The sequence below is a fragment of the Panthera leo genome, chromosome B3, assembly GCF_018350215.1.
Source record: "Panthera leo isolate Ple1 chromosome B3, P.leo_Ple1_pat1.1, whole genome shotgun sequence".
Lineage (NCBI taxonomy): Eukaryota > Metazoa > Chordata > Mammalia > Carnivora > Felidae > Panthera > Panthera leo.
Window position 1 is genome coordinate 58,918,633 of NC_056684.1, and position 17,173 is coordinate 58,935,805.

Below are 17,173 nucleotides of genomic sequence, written 5' to 3' on the forward strand. Positions count from 1 at the left end.
TATAAATTATATATAAAATATATAAATTAAATTATATAAACAAATTATATATAAATTAAATTATATAAATTATATTTATATAAATAAATATATATTAAATTATATAAATTATATAAATCTAATTGCCTTTTATAACATATGCATAGACAATAAAATTTGTTTAAAAAAATAAGATAGCCTCAGTGGTTTCTATATCAATCAGAAATATTAAAAAATTATACATCTTGTCATATTATGTAGATACATATTAACTTGTGGAAACAGTGACAACAACAACAAAATCCTACTTAAAAAAATTTTTTTTTCAAGTTTATTTATTTTGAGAGAGACAGAGACAGCATGAGTAGGGGAGGGACAGAGAGAGAGGGAGAGAGAGAGACAGAATCTTAAACAGGCTCCGTACCATCAGTGCACAGCCCGATGTGGGCCTCAAACTCAAGAAACCGTGAGATCATAACCTGAGCTGAAACTGAGAGTTGGACACTTAACTGACTGAGCCACCCAGGCACCCAATCCTACCTAACTGTATAAACCTATCTGCTTTATAAAGTTGGGAGGGGGGTGCTCATCGGTGGCTCAGTCAGTTAAGCATTTGACTTCAGCTTAGGTCACGATCTCACGGTTCATGGGTTCGAGCCCCACATCGGGCTCTGTGCTGATGGCTCAGAACCTGGAGCCTGCTTTGGATTCTGTGTCTCCCTCTCTCTCTGCTCCTCCCTCACTCACGCTCTATCTCTCAAGAATAAATAAAAATGTTTATAAAGGTGGGGGGAAATCATGTTTTTTAGATATATTGGCTACGGATAAAGAATTCAAGGTTTCTTTTTCATTCTAAATCACATTTGACTCCCAGTTTAAGGTGCCAATTACGTGAGATCTCATTTCTAGTTTTGCTACTAATGCTAGGTCCCCATATACCCCTATTGCATTCTCAAAGCTCATAATTCCTGGACAAGAGCTGAAAGTTTTAGTTGTAACGAATAACATGAAATTCTAAGCTGGACAGTAGATTAAAAGTGGGGCCAGATGCTCTTTTGTGAACATTTAATACATAACCACAGGCCCCACATTTTCTAGAGTTGGTCCCTCTTCATGTGACCCTACAAATAAAAGTAATTCAGCCAGAGAAGAGAAATATCAGTTTCTTAAATACATGATTTAAAAATTAGCTAATAGCCTTAGAAGTAAGCTAAAGTAGAAGGAAGTCTTAATTAAAAAAAAAAAGTAACAGTAAAGTTTCCAGTTAAAAAAAAAAAAAAGAAGTCTTAATTTGTATAAATGGCAACAGAGGTCTTTTTGGTATAGGTAACATCTATTAAGACTAAAATGTATGTAACCATAATGTACAAATATTATAAAATCTACTTTTCATGGAAGACTTCTAAAATTAGTCTTATTACTTTAAAGGCACTCTAAAAATACTTGGGATTTAAGTTTTTAAAAAGCAAATGTAAACAAATATTTACAATGTAATTATATCCATGTAAAAAAACTAGATTAGAATAAAAATCCATCAAAGTATTACCAGTGATTATGTTTAGTGGTAGGATTCTGAGCGTATTTTTTTTTCTCTATTTTCTAAATTTTATTGTAGAATCATAACTGTGACAATGACAACAAATAAAAATTTTAAAGTTGGGTGAATATTTGTTGAGGCAGATAAATAGTTAAACAATATGCATAATAATAGTTTTTGTATAATAATCAAATGTGAAAAGTTAATGATTCACATAAAATGCTTGTAGTTGATAATTATGTTTATACATTCAAGCCACTTATTTTATTTAAAAAAATGTTTTAGATATAACATTTTATAAGTGTAAGCTATACGACATGTTGATTTAATTCGCTTGTACACTGTGAAATTACTACTGAAGCAATAGCTAGCACCTCCATCATCTCATATAATCATCATTTAAGATATACTCTCTTAGCAATCTTCGGGTACATAATATAATGCTGTTAACCATAGTCACCACATTGTTTATTATATCCCCAAGACTTACTCATCTTACAACTGAGAGTTTGTATACTTCAACCAACATCTCACTTTCCCCACCCCTCGAACCCCCGGTAACCACCATTCCTTTCTCTAAGTTTAATCAAGCCACATTTTAAATTCCTTTTTACTCTATTAATTCTCCAATATGTAAACATGGCTGATCTCCAAAGTTTTTCATCCACTAACTCCACCTCAGATAAAAGTAGCAAATATGATACCAGGTATCCCTGAATAAAACATTCTGTTTGTTACTTGGTCCCTGGCCCCATCTCCTAAGATTTAGACAACTAGAGGTAGCAGAAACTATGGCCTCAGCCATGGATATCAATTCTACAGAGACAATGAGATCTCGGCAGGAGGCAGTGACAAAAGGCCTTGTAGCTTACACATAGAGTTAGCCAGTTCAGTGAACCTGTGTTCAGGCAGGAAAGGTTCTGAAACTAAAGTTACTGCAATTAAAAAAAAAAGAAAAAAGAAAAAAAGAAAAAGAGCACCACCTAACAGCTACTAGAGAATGGCTCTCAATTGGTGGGCTTTAGGACTCATGCAGGCTTTTTCCTACACAGTAAAATAAATGAAGTAGCTAAGTTTACCTTCAGAATGAACCTGAGGCTCACTATGATTTTAAGATTTGGGATGGTTCTCTTCTCCCCACAAAGCTTGTCACTGACAACATTTGTAATTCCTTTATCAAGAAGTAAAGTTTTATTTCTAAATTGAGATAAAAGGCTTAAAATACAATTGACAAAACAAAAACGTCAATATGAGTGAGTCCATGTAAAACATCGAAACCTTTCCTGTTTAAACAGAGAAAAGATTATATAAAGCAGGGAGCTAATTGGTCATTTGAGCCAGTCAATACAAAGACCTGAAAGGGGGAAACATAAACAGATCAGAGAGCAATACTAAAGACAAAGTTTTCCTACATCACAATTTTACTTTCAACTGATTGCCTTGTGTTTTCTTTATTTTGGACCCAAATATACTCTTGTGTCTACTGGGGCTGCTCCAGGTCACCACACCAGGATTCTCAAAGTGACTTAACATACGATCAGGTCCACAGTTGATTGTGCAGGATGTTCTACTTCTGACAGTAACATCAGGGTATGTTACAGAAAGGCCTGGCCATACTCCTTCAATTTAACTTCAAAAGATTAGGGATGTAGTTAAGAAAGGGGTTGCCTAGGACCAATTTTCAAAGCAAAAAAAAGAAAAAAAATTTACTTCTAGAAAATTTTGATTTCAAATTTTCTCAGCAATAGGCATAAAAATAAGGTGAGCCATTCAAGATAAATTGGTGTATACTAGAACGTTAATTTGTTAACTCAGGGATCAAAAACTAACTCTCATTCCTTTCATTTCCCAAAAAAATAGCTACCATAAGGTTTAGGTCTTAGTGTGTATTAATTCCATCATATCTAGTATTAATTTCAACGAGGGTGCCTAGGTGGCTCAGTCAGTTAAGCATCCGACTTTGGCTCAGGTCATGATCTCACTGCTCATGAGTTCAAGCTTCACATCGGGCTCTGTGCTGACAGCTCAGAGCCTGGAGCCTGCTTTAGTTTCTGTGTCTCCCTCTGTCTCTGCCCCTCCCCTGCTTATACTCTGTCTCTCTCTCAAAAATAAACAAACATTAAAAAAAATTTTTTTTTAATTTTTCAAAGAAAATAGTCCAATCTGGATTTTATAGTTGACTTGTCAAGAAGTTTGCTTCAGTCGAAAATAGTTCCTAAGGAGCAAAAGTCACATTAAAAGGAAATTCAATCTTAAGAGTGCAAGCTTGAGTAACTGCACTAAACCCAAAATTTGTAGAGGTATGAATTCAAATCAAAGCCTTTTATTCTGCTGAAGAGCATCATAAAAAAATTTTCAAAATATCTTGGGATCGACTTCAATGCACACTGTACAATAAAGACTTTTACTCAGTAACATGGGCTGTCATTTTTTATAAGGTAGACTAGCAGAAGGCACTGGACTTCTTATTCAACTGATCTATTATTATTTAATAGAAACATACTTTGATGACAAGCAGACTCATTTGTAAAAATAGCAAGCAGGAAACAGCACTGACAGAGTGGCATCTTCTGTGTCATCCTAATGTATCCTGTGAGTCATAAAGAGTAGAACACGGACACAAATGCAGCAAAAACAAATGTGGCCACCCAGGAAGTGAATTTTTAAGAGAATGTCAAAGCTGTTCTACATCATAGTAAAAATAATCATAATTTCTATTTTCAGGTTATAAGACATTCCTAATAATTTGCTAGGTGAGAAGCAAAAACTTCAATAAATTACAAAGCCAGCTCAGGTTGGCTTCTTCAAGAGGATCATAAAAATCTATTATCAAATTCCACCTAAAGAGGGTCAAAATTGTAATAGAATAAAGATATATTTATGAAATTACAGAGCATGTATTACCCACACACAAAAACTTAGAGTCACTGCCTGCCAAGTTTTAAAATATACAGTGTTGGGGCACCTGGATGGCTCAGTTGGTTAAGGATCTGACTCTTGATTTCAGCTCAGGTCATGATCTCACAGTGAGTGTCCACCGGGCTCTGCAATGACTGCATGGAGCCTGCTTGGGATTCTCTCTTTCCCTCTCCCTCTCTGCTCTACATGCCCTGGTTGTGTGTGTGTGTGTGTGTGTGTGTGTGTGTGTGTGTGTGTGTGTGTGATGTACCCATGTGCATGCATGCACTCTCTCTCTAAAAATAAAGAAAGAAACATGTAAAAACAACAAAATAAATATAGAGTTATATTTATCACAGGGGTGCCTGGGTGGCTCAGTAAGTTGAGCATCTGACAATCTTGATTTCAGCTCAGCTCATGATCTCACAGTTCACGAGTTCAAGTTCTGGCTCTGTGCTGACAGTGCGGAGTCCGCCAGAAATTCTTTCTTTCTGCCCTTTCCTCGCTCATGTGTGCACACATCTCTCATAAATAAATAAACACCATATATATACACACATACATACATACATACAGTGTTGTAACCAAAGGGTGTGAGGGAGAAGAGGGGTCCTCTTCAGGTCCCAAACTCCACAGGCAGGTGATGGTATGAAGTAATGTAAGCAAAGCATAGAGCTTGTTCACCGTACCTATTATTTCTTATAAAACCTTTAGTCATTTCCTATCACTTCATCTAAGTGAAAAAATACACACACACACACAAATACACACACAGTATATCTATCTATCTATCTATCTATCTATCTATCTATCTATCTATCTATCTATCTATCTACAGGTTTCTTCCTGGTTTCTTTCCAGGTTTTCTTTCTGTTCTGAGTTTCTTTCTGTTCCCAGGGTAAACATGAAGCCTGGAGGACCCATCTAAAGCATCTCTAGACCTGAATGGATTATTTAGCAGTTGGACACAATACAGAGGGATTACCCCTTACCCTTTCCCTAGAAATTTGATAGCTTTTGAAGCTATACCTCAATTTTCTTTGAGGCTTCTTTCAGTAACATTTCATTGTATGAAATCTGTCTATATACAAGATTAAAATACAAATTTTAACTTTTAATGTGTATAAAGCAACATTAAAATTCTTTTATGATATCTTAAGAAAAAGTAAACATTTTGCCATCAAAGGAGCTTTGTTCAAAAATTTTTATTTCATTTAGCTGTCTAGCTATTTCTTAATTGTTGAGGATATTAGACATTTAGTGACCTTTGTTTATCTTTAATCTGTAATTAATTTTCTTACCCTTTAAATGATGTATATCTGCCATCTGATATGATATGTTGCTCTGTAGTTTAATCTGAAAAAAAAAATTTTCATTTTACTACAGAATATGGAGTTTTGCTCATATTTCCTCTTTTTTGCTGATATTCACTTTAAGTTTGATCATAAATACAAAAGAAAAATCCTTAAGTTATATATACCCACCTCTTTCCAAAAAGAATTAGAGAGAAATTTTGATTTTGTAATACTTTAAATTCGCAAAAGAATATTCATTTTACTTAATATATAGTCTAATAACTTTCAAACATTTAAAAATTTGAGTTGAACATTGCTTAATGGTATCTTTTTTCAAAATCTTACCAGAAGAAACCTCTTACTAACTCTATGTTAAAATAAGAATTAATTGTTTGAATCAGTTAATGCAAAATCAAAAGTAACTGATGCTTATCAAGCTCTCATACGATAACAGATACTACATAGGACTTGTTGTTGTGGTCATTGTCCTTCAAGATCCAGTAGACAAGAACAATAGGAACTTAAAACTGTAACAAAATATGACTCAAACTAATTTAATTTAACTTAGCACTTAATTTAAAAATTAAGACAAGGTCTTTGAAAGCCAGGATGTCATCCACAAAGAACCACTGTCCCAGATCTTGCTTAAACAGGTATCAATTGTAAAATGTAACAACAATATCACTACAAACAGGTTCTCTTGTCAACCTCAAAAGTAAATTGACTTTGAAAGTATACACAGATTCATAGTGATCAGAAGCAGGACCATGAGTGCCAAAATGATTATGATAAATACCTTTTCAATCTCTAAAGAGAAAGTTTTAAGCTTCTTAGTTCAAAATAATTATAGATTTGTAAGAAATTGCAAAGATAGCACAGAGAAGTCCCATATACACTTCACCCAATTCCCCCAATACATACATCCTATCTAACTATAACACAACATCAAAACCAGGAATCTGACACTGGTACAATGTGTATGTATAATTCTATGTCATTTTTACACACACACACACAGTCACACACACACACACACACACACACACACACACACACACACACTCACGTAACCACCACCAAAACAAAGATTCAGAACTATTCTATCATTGCAAAGATATCCCTCATACTATCCTTTATATTCAAATCTATCCTCCTTCCTCACACTATTTCTAAACCCTGGTAAATACTAATTTGTTTCCCAACTCTGCAATTTTGTCATTTCAAGAATGTTATATAAATGGAATCATATAATATGTGGCCTTTTAAGATTTCTTTTTACTCAGTATAACATATAGTTGCTGCATATATCAATAGTTCATTCCTCTTTATTACTGAGTAGTATTCCATGATATGAATGTACTACAGTTTGCTTTAGTATTCAACTACTGTATAACATGTTGGTGGTTTCAACTTTTTGGCTATTACAAATACAGCTGCTATAAAAAACAGTATACTGATTTTTACATGAATATTAGTTTTCTAGGATATTTCTCTGGGATAAATGTGCAAGAGTGAGGTTCCTCCTTTTCCAAAGTGGTCATGCCATTTTCATTTACATTTTAAAAAATTACTGTACCAAGGTACTAATGGGAGAGTATAAAAAAATTGGAAAACATGAGAGCAGTCTCAAGGAATCAGTAGGCAAGTTTAGCACCTAAAGCAGTATACTTACTGTAGGAATTCAGAGATGGTTCTTAGCTGATCTGATCAAGGAAAGCTTCAGGGAAGGAATTTTTACCTGAATTAGTCATTGAAGGCTAGGAAAAATTGTAAATAGGTAGAAAAGGGCATTCCAGATAGAGAGGATAACATAAGAAAAGGTACAAAGGCAAGAAAACATGAGACATGTATGAAAATATGATCAAAATATTGTTTGGCTATAGCACATGATACAGGAGGAAAAGCAGTGTGAAAGATGGTTGGAGAAAAAAGACCATGGAGGGGCCCTTCAGCCTTAACTGGGTCTTCCCCTAGAGTCCTGGCAGCTTTGAAGAATGAAGCTTAAAATATAATGTTGATATTCAGTCATAAAAAGGAATGAAGTACTGTTACCTGCTACAATATGGATAAGCCTTGAAAACATATATGCTAAGTAAAAGAAGCTAGTCACAAAAGGACATGGGGTTTCTTTTTGTGGTGATGAGAATGTTCTGGGGGCACCTGGCTGGCTCAAATGGTAGAGCACGTGATTCCTGGTCTTGGTGTTGTGGGTTCTAGCCCCACGCTGGGTGTAGAGATCACTTAAAAAAAAATCTTTAAAAAAAATGTTCTTGAATTAGTGGTGATAGCTGCACAGTATTGTCAATATACTAAAAACTAAACTGAAGTGTATACTTTAAAAGGGTAAGTTTTATGATATATGAATATCTCTATTTTATTTTATTATTTTTTTAATTTAAATTTTTTAAAATTTACATCCAAATTAGTTAGCATATAGTACAACAATGATTTCAGGAGTAGATTCCTTAATGCCCCTTACCCATTTAGCCCATCCCCCCTCCCACAATCCCTCTAGTAACCCTCTGTTCTCCATATTTTAAGAGTCTCTTATGTTTTGTCCCCCTCCCTGTTTTTATATTATTTTTGTTTCCCTTCCCTTATGTTCATCTGTTTTGTATCTTAGAGTCCTCATGAGTGAAGTCATATGATATTTATCTTTCTCTGACTAATTCCGCTTAGATAATACACTCCAGTTCCATCCACATAGTTGCAAATGGCAAGATTTCATTCTTTTTGATTGCTGAGTAATACTCCATTATATATATATATATATATATATATATATATATATATATATATATATATATACACACACACACACACACACACACCACATCTTCTTTATCCGTTCATCCATCGATGGACATTTGGGCTCTGTCCATATTTTGGCTATTGTTGATAGTGCTGCTATAAACATTGAGGTGCATGTGCCTCTTCGAAACAGCACACCTGTATCCCTTAGATAGATAACTAGTAATGCAATTGCTGGGTGGTAGGGTAGTTCTATTTTTAATTCTTTGAGGAACCTCCATACTGTTTTCCAGAGTGGCTGCACCAGCTTGCATTCCCATATCTCAATTTTTTTAATGCAAAAAGATAGAAATGGAAGTGCCGAGGGTATTATAAGGCACCATACGTGAAACTGGGAATAAAATAATGGACAAATTCTAGGCACTCAAGGAGTTTATTATTTTGGGGAAGCAATCAAATAGTTAATTATAATATAGCAAAATAAATGCTATTATTAGGTTCTGCAGATATGACAAGAGAACTTAGTAGAAGCACTTAAATCCTTAGGGGATAAAACACCTTAGGGGAGTGAGGAAAGGCTTCTGGAGATGATAGCTAAAATGTGTCCAGTAGGAAGAGTAGTGTTTTTCCAGGTGAAGTAGGCAGAGGGTAAGGAGGAAAGATATTCAAGGGATGTGTCAAAACTTAGAAGTGAAAAATACTACACACTACAGAAACTGCAAGCAGTTCTAAGCAGCGGAAGCTGCTAGAAACATGTGGCAAGGAAACATGGCTAGAAAGGTAAGCAAGGTCCACATTATGAAGGGTCTTGCCAAAAAATGTGGGTACATTCCCATGGCTATGGTCAACCTTTAAAGGACTTCAAGCAAGGTAGAGCAATCCAATTTGCAATTTAGAAAAGTCAACCTGGCTTCAGTAAGAGAAGTGGACCAGAGGGACAAGACTAGAGGGAGACCAGGTAGGAGAGTAGAAGACTACTGTTGTATTTCAGGTGAGAAAATGGTGGTCTAAGACAGGGGTGGGCAAATTATGGCCTGTGAGCCATATCTGGCCTGCTTCTGTTTTCATAGGGATGACAAACTAAGGATGGTTTTTACATTTTAAAATGGTTGGGACAGGGGTGGGAGGAAAGCAAAAGAAGAAGAATATTTTGTGAATTATACACAATGTGAATTTCAGTGTCTATAAATAAAGTTTTATGGAAAACAGCTACACCCGTTCATTTACATATTGTGTCCGGCTGCTTTGGAGCTACAGTGATTGTGACAAAGACCATATGGCCTGCAAAGCCTAACGTATTTACCATTCGGTCCTTTATAGAAAAAGTTTGCCAACCTCTGGTCTAAACTAATAGAATGAGAACAGAGAGATAAATATACATGGGAACTATTAAAGGGAAAGAATGAATATCTTGCTGATTGATTAGATACAAGGGTAAAAGAAGAAACAGCAAGGATGATGTTTAGATTTCTAAAGTAGGAAACTAGATGAGTAAGGTGGCAGTACTCCACAAGAGGGAAACAGGAGAAATAGACTTGGGGTGGGAGGGAGAGTGGGGGGATGATTTTTACAGATTTGGACCTGTTGAATATGAGGCACTTGTGACACACCTGAGAAGAGATCTTGTAGTCAGCTGGATATATAGGTCTGGAGCTTGGGCACCAACGATTTGAGAGTCATTAGCATATGAATAGCAATTAAAGCCACAGGAATGAGATCACTGATGGAAAGCTGCAGAGGCAGCAGGAGAAACGGACACCAAATGCTATGTGATCAGATGATCACTAAAAACTGCTCTCCAATAATGTGCAATTAGCCTATGTTTACTTTTTTTTCCCACTTCCTTTATTTTCATGATCTAATTTTTTTTTGCCCCTCCAAAGAACATAACCATCTTTTATTCTTGCTTTCAATAAGTTTGTATTACTCTGTTTTTAATCCATTTTTATGATGTTATCCCAACGTCTCTGCATTCTTTATTTTAAACTTGCTTTTGAAATTGCTACAGATATGCTATTCTTAAATGCTAGGCTATCCCAACGTCTCTGCACTCTTTATTTTAAACTTCCTTTTGAAATTGCTACAGATATGCTATTCTTAAATGCTAGGCTATGAGTGGCCTCAGCTTCCCTGCACTGTCTCCTTTGTATCCTTATATACTTTTAAAATTTTTTAATGAAGGAAGGGAAATTCAATCCACAGACCACAAAAATAGTATAGAATTATATGGGCAGTACTGCTTTATTTTTATCATTTTAATTTTCTCTTCAATCTTCCTTACTGAGAATGGAGACACTGATCCCAATGGCTCATATGTAAAGCCCTCACATTTCAAAAGCTGCTCTGGAACAATATATTTTACGTGGCACTCAAGAGAAAATCATAGCTTGTCTAAATAAAAGCCCTTTCTTAAGCCAAGCATAATGAATTTATTTTCCACCCCATTCCTTTGCCATGTAAGGATTTTTCAGTTAGCTTTTCGGACCCCCCTCATGGCATATTGTTCCCTTGGCATCTCATGTTCTCTATTATTCCTGTCAATCTTTCCAGCACAATTCTCACAATAATCTTATATTTAGTGTTTAGTATTACCAGCAAGTACCAGTTCCCAATTTCTCTCACGTCCTATTAACACTAGTGCAAGTTATTATTATTACTTGTACCTATTAACATTGTGCAAGTTATCTCACCTTCCATATGCCTTTGAACAGAAGTGCCAAGGATTTGCTCAAAGACCTCACAGAGCCCAGGTGGGAGATCATTAAACCTAGAAGTTCTCTTTCCTCTACAGCAATTTTACTATGCTCCTCACTTTTAGAATCTAGATGTCTGCTACTAAACTGTTTATCTTTTTCACAGTGCAATATTATAGGCATCTGACCCCTCTTCTCCCCATATGTATACCTCATCCCCCAAATTCTCATCTACCTCCTGAAACAGTTTCATAAGGAATTCTTCTTACATTCAATGTTATCCTTTTAAGGAAATCTGAATGTGTTTTTAGCTACTGTGACACTCCTTTGTACTGTTGCAAAATGTAAGAATATAAAGCAATGACTTAATTTTGGCTTTAATCTTATGTTTTCTACCATCTTGAGTCTGTTTATGAAGACTTTTTCATTTTGTTTCTGATTTTTTTTATTTGCTCTAATTTCTTCAACTTTGTTTTCCTTTCCTTTCATGCTTTTCATTAATCCTTTCTTCATACAGACAGGTCTCTTTAGTTCTTTAACTCCTTTGGTTTTAACCCTTCCTCTGAGAGCCTTCACTTGTTTTAATACTTCCAGCATCTCAACACCTTCAAAAGGAAGCTTGGCTTCCCTTTTGATCATTCTTCCTCATAGTTTTAATTTCCTTGTGCTCTAACATGAATTTGCTTATTTTCTAAATGACTCTGCCAAAACTTCCCAGTTGTTGAGAAACTAATTTGATTCTCACTATTGCATGATTGGAAAAAAAATATTTCACTCTGCCACAAAAACTCGGTTGAACTGGCAATGTAATAGGGAATACTTTCTTTTTTTTTTTTTTTGTATATTCCAGACAGCTAACAGTACATAAACTCTAAGAAGTATTATTTAATCCTTATTTTATGAAATGATTCTCGTCCGGCTTCACAGGTCCCTTTTGATCACTTTCAGACTTTTGCCAAAATATCCTTATTTATAATATATTATAACATATGAAATGATTTCTCTTTCAAATTTCTTTGGGGATGAGAGATCAGTGTGTGTAGATAGACAGAGAGACAGACACACATTCCCTTGCCTAATTTACATCTATGGTCAGACAGATTCCAATCCAGATTCCAATGTATCCTTCAAAAACCCAAAATGCTCAAAATGCCTTGCCCGACTCAACTCTACTGGGAAGAGCCTCATATTCAGTCTGGTCAAAAACAAAACATTCTTTTATCACATGCAGTTCTATTTCTAGTAAGAATGTCACCCTGTTTCTCTTCTACCCCCAAGGTTTATCAGAAATGGGAATTCCAGGGTGCCTGAGCGGCTCAGTCAATTAAGTGTCCAACTCTTGATTTTGGCTCAGGTTATGATCTCATGGAGCTCATGGAGCCTGCTTGGGGTTCTCTCTCTCTCTCTCTCTCTCTCTCTGTCCCTCCCCCACTTGTGTGTGCATGCTCTCTCTCTCTCAAAATAAATAAGTAAACATTAAAAAAATGAGAATTCCATGACAACAGGCACTGACTGCATTTCTCATTCATCCCTGTGTGTCCATCTCAATAAATGTTTGCTGAATCATTCCTTAGATTTTCAAGTTTTATACTGTGTACTACATATTCTTCTACCTTAAATGGTACTTTATTCACATTTATGTAATTCTTTTTCTTTTTTTTAAGAGAGAGAGTGTGCGAGCAGGAAAGAGGGGCAGAGGGAGAATCTCAAGCAGGCTCGACACTCAGCATGGAGCCCAACACAGGGCTCAATCCCACAACCCTGGGATCATGACCTGAGCTGAAATAGAGAGCCGGATGCCCAACTAACTGAGCCACCCAGGTGCCCCTCATATTTGTATAATTCTAATTATCCTTCAAGACTTCTTCTAAACTCCCTCATTTATTTCCCTTTGTTATCAACTTCATTGCCTTAGCTTTACTTCACCTTTCCCCTTCTGTAATACTGGTCTCTCTAGGGTTTGCAGTCCATCTATAATTGGCTGATTATGTATGCTGTCTTTGGCCTTTTCCATGTTAATCTCTTAAAATGTTTTTAATGTCATTCCTGAGACCTTTCTTTTTCTCTCTTCCAAGACATATGTTCTTTACCTCTTTTTTTTAGTAAGAATCATCTTCTCTTGATATTTTCCTACAGCACTTCTCACTCGTCCTCAGCTATTTCATCTATTTTCCTCTAATCTTTCTTCCTCCAATACCTAAAACATAATCTTTATATTTTTACCACCTCTTTCTGAAGTTCATTTAGTGCTTTCCCATCCCACATGGCTACTCTGAATTAATTTTGGCAGCTGTTACCAGCTCAGTGGCTCTGCTTTTCTTTTCATTCTGGGACCTTGAAAATGGCTCAGCTGTGTATGCTTCACTTTCATTATGACCTGTTCTTGGACAATCAGCACAACTTTGACCATTGATCCCAAAGGTTATATATAATTAGCTTTTTACAGATTTCTGGCTCCTTTTTTCTCCATACCAGAAACATTTTTCCCATTTATATCTCATACTCACATGATTTCTAGAGACAATTCTATCTTCTGTAACATAACTACCAAACCTGGATGATCCTCAGAATCACCTAGGGAGCTGTAAGAAATACATATTCTTACCTCCTCCACCCCACTCCAGTGTGATTTATAATAGTCTGGGGATCAGCCCAGAAATCTTTTTTTCTTTTTTTAATATTTATTTATGTAAGTAATCTCTACACCCAACATGGGGCTCGAACTCACAACCTGGAGATCAAGAGATACATGTACCTCCAACTGAGCCAGCCAGGCACCACGTCCCCCGTCCCCATTTAAATCTTTTTTTAAATGTTTATTTTTTTTAACTTTATTTATTTTTGAGAGAAAGAGGGACAGAGTGTAAGCAGGGGAGAGGCAGAGAGAGAGAGGGAGACACAGAATCTGAAACAGGCTCCAGGCTCTGAGATGTCAGCACAGAACTTGATGTGGGGCTCGAACTCACGAACCGTGAGAGCATGACCTGAGCTGAAGTCAGACACTTAACCGATTAAGCCACTCTGGCATCCCGTGAAATCTTTTTTTTTTTTTTTTTTTAAAGCTCAAGTGATTCTGATAAGCAGCCAGGTTTAGCAGTTACTCATCTATACTATGTCTTTGGCTGGGACCTATAGCAGCTGGATCAAAATGATATATTAATAATAACTGATGGGTATTAAATGTTTAAATTTTTTAATTTTTATTTTGTGCCAGATCTCTGCTAAGTGTTTTATAAGTATCACTGCATTAAATCCTCATAACCATCCTATGAGGTGGGCTTTACATTCTACAGACAAGGAAACTGTACTCTATTTCATATGCCTACAGTAGATACCAGATATTCTCCCAAGCAGTCCCACATAAGAGTCTGTGTTCATGACCATTGTGCATATACTAGATCAGCTAAGTGATTAAACTTCTTTTCTTACTAATATTATATTACACACATGTTATTCAGTCAACATTTCAAACACACTTGCAACTTTTACTTGATCTGTTAAAGAATTAGTCTCTCTTGAAGCAAGTATTAGTTTAAGCTATACCCAGTTACATTTTTAAAAAGAATAATCAAGGTGTTTGGTGTTGGTTGGCTATAATGAATCATCACAAAGTTCTTTTATTCACCCATTCATTTTTATTCAGTCATTTATAAAGCATTTACTAAGTATCCACTATGTGCTAGGCCTAGGGATATAAAGTATTTGGTCCTGGTCTATTAAGAAGAATTACAAAGAATCACCACCATGAAACAAACTATGTTTGTTTATTCATTCATTTGTCAGCCAGTCACAAGAGAAACATTTATGAAACACCTAGTAAGTGGAAGATACTGTTGAAGGCCTAGAAATATAGCAATACACAAGAAACAAGAGAGAGATCTGGGTAAAGAATACACATTTGGAGTCATCAGCATAATTGAAGTTTTCTGAATGAGTATGAGCACTTACGAAGAGAGCAGAATAAGTAGAGAAGAGGATCTTAGACAGGAAACTATGAACTAGTGGTGCCTGACTGGCTCAGTCGGTGGAGTCTTGATCTTGGGGTTGTGAGTTTGAGCCCCATGTTGGGTACAGAGATTACTTAAAAAAATAAAATCTGAAGACAAAAAAGAAAACTATGAACTATAATACTTAATGATAAATAGAGGTGCATCAAAGAAGAAGCAAAGAAGACTAAGACTAAGCAAAGAAGACTAAGAAGAACTGAGAAAAGGAAAACAGGAGAGTCTGGCATCATGGAAGCCAAGAGCACAGTGCACTGGGTAAAAGATGTTGAAATATTAGTAACAGGAAGATAAAATCCAGATATGAGCAAAGACAATTCTGTTTTCAAGAAATCTGACTGGGAGTGGCACTTAAGTGGCTCAGTTGGTTGAGCATCTGACTCTTAATTTTGGCTTAGTCATGATCCCAGGGTCGTGGGATCGAGCCGTGTGTCAGGTTCTGCACTGAGTGCGGAGCCTGCTTGAGATTCTCTCTCTTCTTCTCTCTCTGCCCCTCCCCTGCTCATATATACTCTCTTACACGTGAACACTAAGTGCTGAAGAGTAAATAGAGACAGAGATTGAATATAAGGAGACTGGATTAATAATAGTACAAGATCTTTGAAAAGATGGAGGAAATTAGATTCAGAAAACAGGTACCGAGGCTGGTCCTGGAGAAAGTAGGAACCTTTTTTTATTTTTTATTATTTTTTTTTTAATTTTTTTTTTAACGTTTATTTATTTTTGAGACAGAGAGAGACAGAGCATGAACGGGGGAGGGGCAGAGAGAGAGGGAGACACAGAATCAGAAGCAGGCTCCAGGCTCTGAGCCATCAGCCCAGAGCCCGACGCGGGGCTCAAACTCACGGACTGTGAGATCGTGACCTGAGCTGAAGTCGGACGCTTAACCGACTGAGCCACCCAGGCGCCCCAGGAAACTTTTTTTAATCCAACAAGGAAGGAAGACATATTGGTAGAAACGTAGGTATGCCTGCAGATTTGGTAATAAAAGTTTTATCAGTTCCTGTCCAATTTTGTCAAAAAGGATACAAGATCACATGTTGGGCTGGAGTTAGGGGAAGAGGAATTTAAATGGGGGATAGGAAGTGGGGGAGGCTTGAGGAGAGGAGAAGTTTGAAAGATGCTGGAATCGATAGGTGTCTAGACTACTGTAATTTGTAAGGTGCTATTGAAAGCCCAGTTGGGGCAGCTGATCATAAATTTCTACAAATACCAGTCTGGCTATATGATTTTCTCCAGCTAGGTTTAAAATAGATACGTAAAAGAGAGAATAATAGCAAGAAACTAAGCTGAAACAACAGACCATCAAATCTCAGCTGGATAGGGAGGAAAGTAAAGAGTGAACAAGGCTTCTGGAATGGAAGAAGGAAAGGATAAGTGGTCCAGGTGTACTTGTGAAAAACAAGTACAGTTCATTCAGCAGTTCTAATCTCTTTTTTGATACATTCTCCTAAGAATATGCAAGTTTGAAGTTCACAAACTTTAAAAAAAATGTTTTTTATTATGCAACCTATACACACAATGTGGAGCTTGAACTCACAACCCCGAGATCAAGAGTCACAAGCTCTATCAACTGAGCCAGCCAGGTGCCCCTGTAGTTCACAAACTTTGAATCTCAAGGATATGAATCCTATGTCAAATTTATGTCAGAATGAATTAAAAATCAAGGTCTTTAATTATCATTAGTGTTGGCAAATATTTCTAATTCTCATCCTAGGCACTCTGTAGGACTGTCCCTCCTGATTTCTTTGAAGTTGGGATGAGGGAAAGGCAATGAATATGAGCAAAATGACACGAATCACTTCCAGACATAAGTAATGATAAGGAGCACAATTTGCCGCTCTGTCATTCTACCATAGCAACCAATGTTTTGGATGGGGGCTGCTTAGTCTGCCTAGACCCTAGAATGAGGAAGATACAGAGCAGTGCCTTCAGTCAACCCACAAAGGACAAGTTGAGTGATAAATTTTAAGCCACAGAAGAGGGTGCAGGTGGAGGACTATGAAAGGGAAGGAG

General features: G+C 36.3%; 1 protein-coding gene across 4 annotated transcripts in view; it reads right to left on the reverse strand.

Moving 5' to 3' along the window:
- GOLM2 (golgi membrane protein 2) overlaps positions 1-17,173 on the reverse strand; it is a 104,495-nt gene that overhangs the window by 61,428 nt on the left and 25,894 nt on the right. For all 4 annotated transcript variants that reach the window (XM_042942170.1, XM_042942172.1, XM_042942171.1 and 1 more), the window contains exon 2: positions 5,716-5,770. In XM_042942170.1, the coding sequence (XP_042798104.1) occupies positions 5,716-5,770 (55 nt within the window). The remainder of the gene's footprint in view (positions 1-5,715; positions 5,771-17,173) is intronic.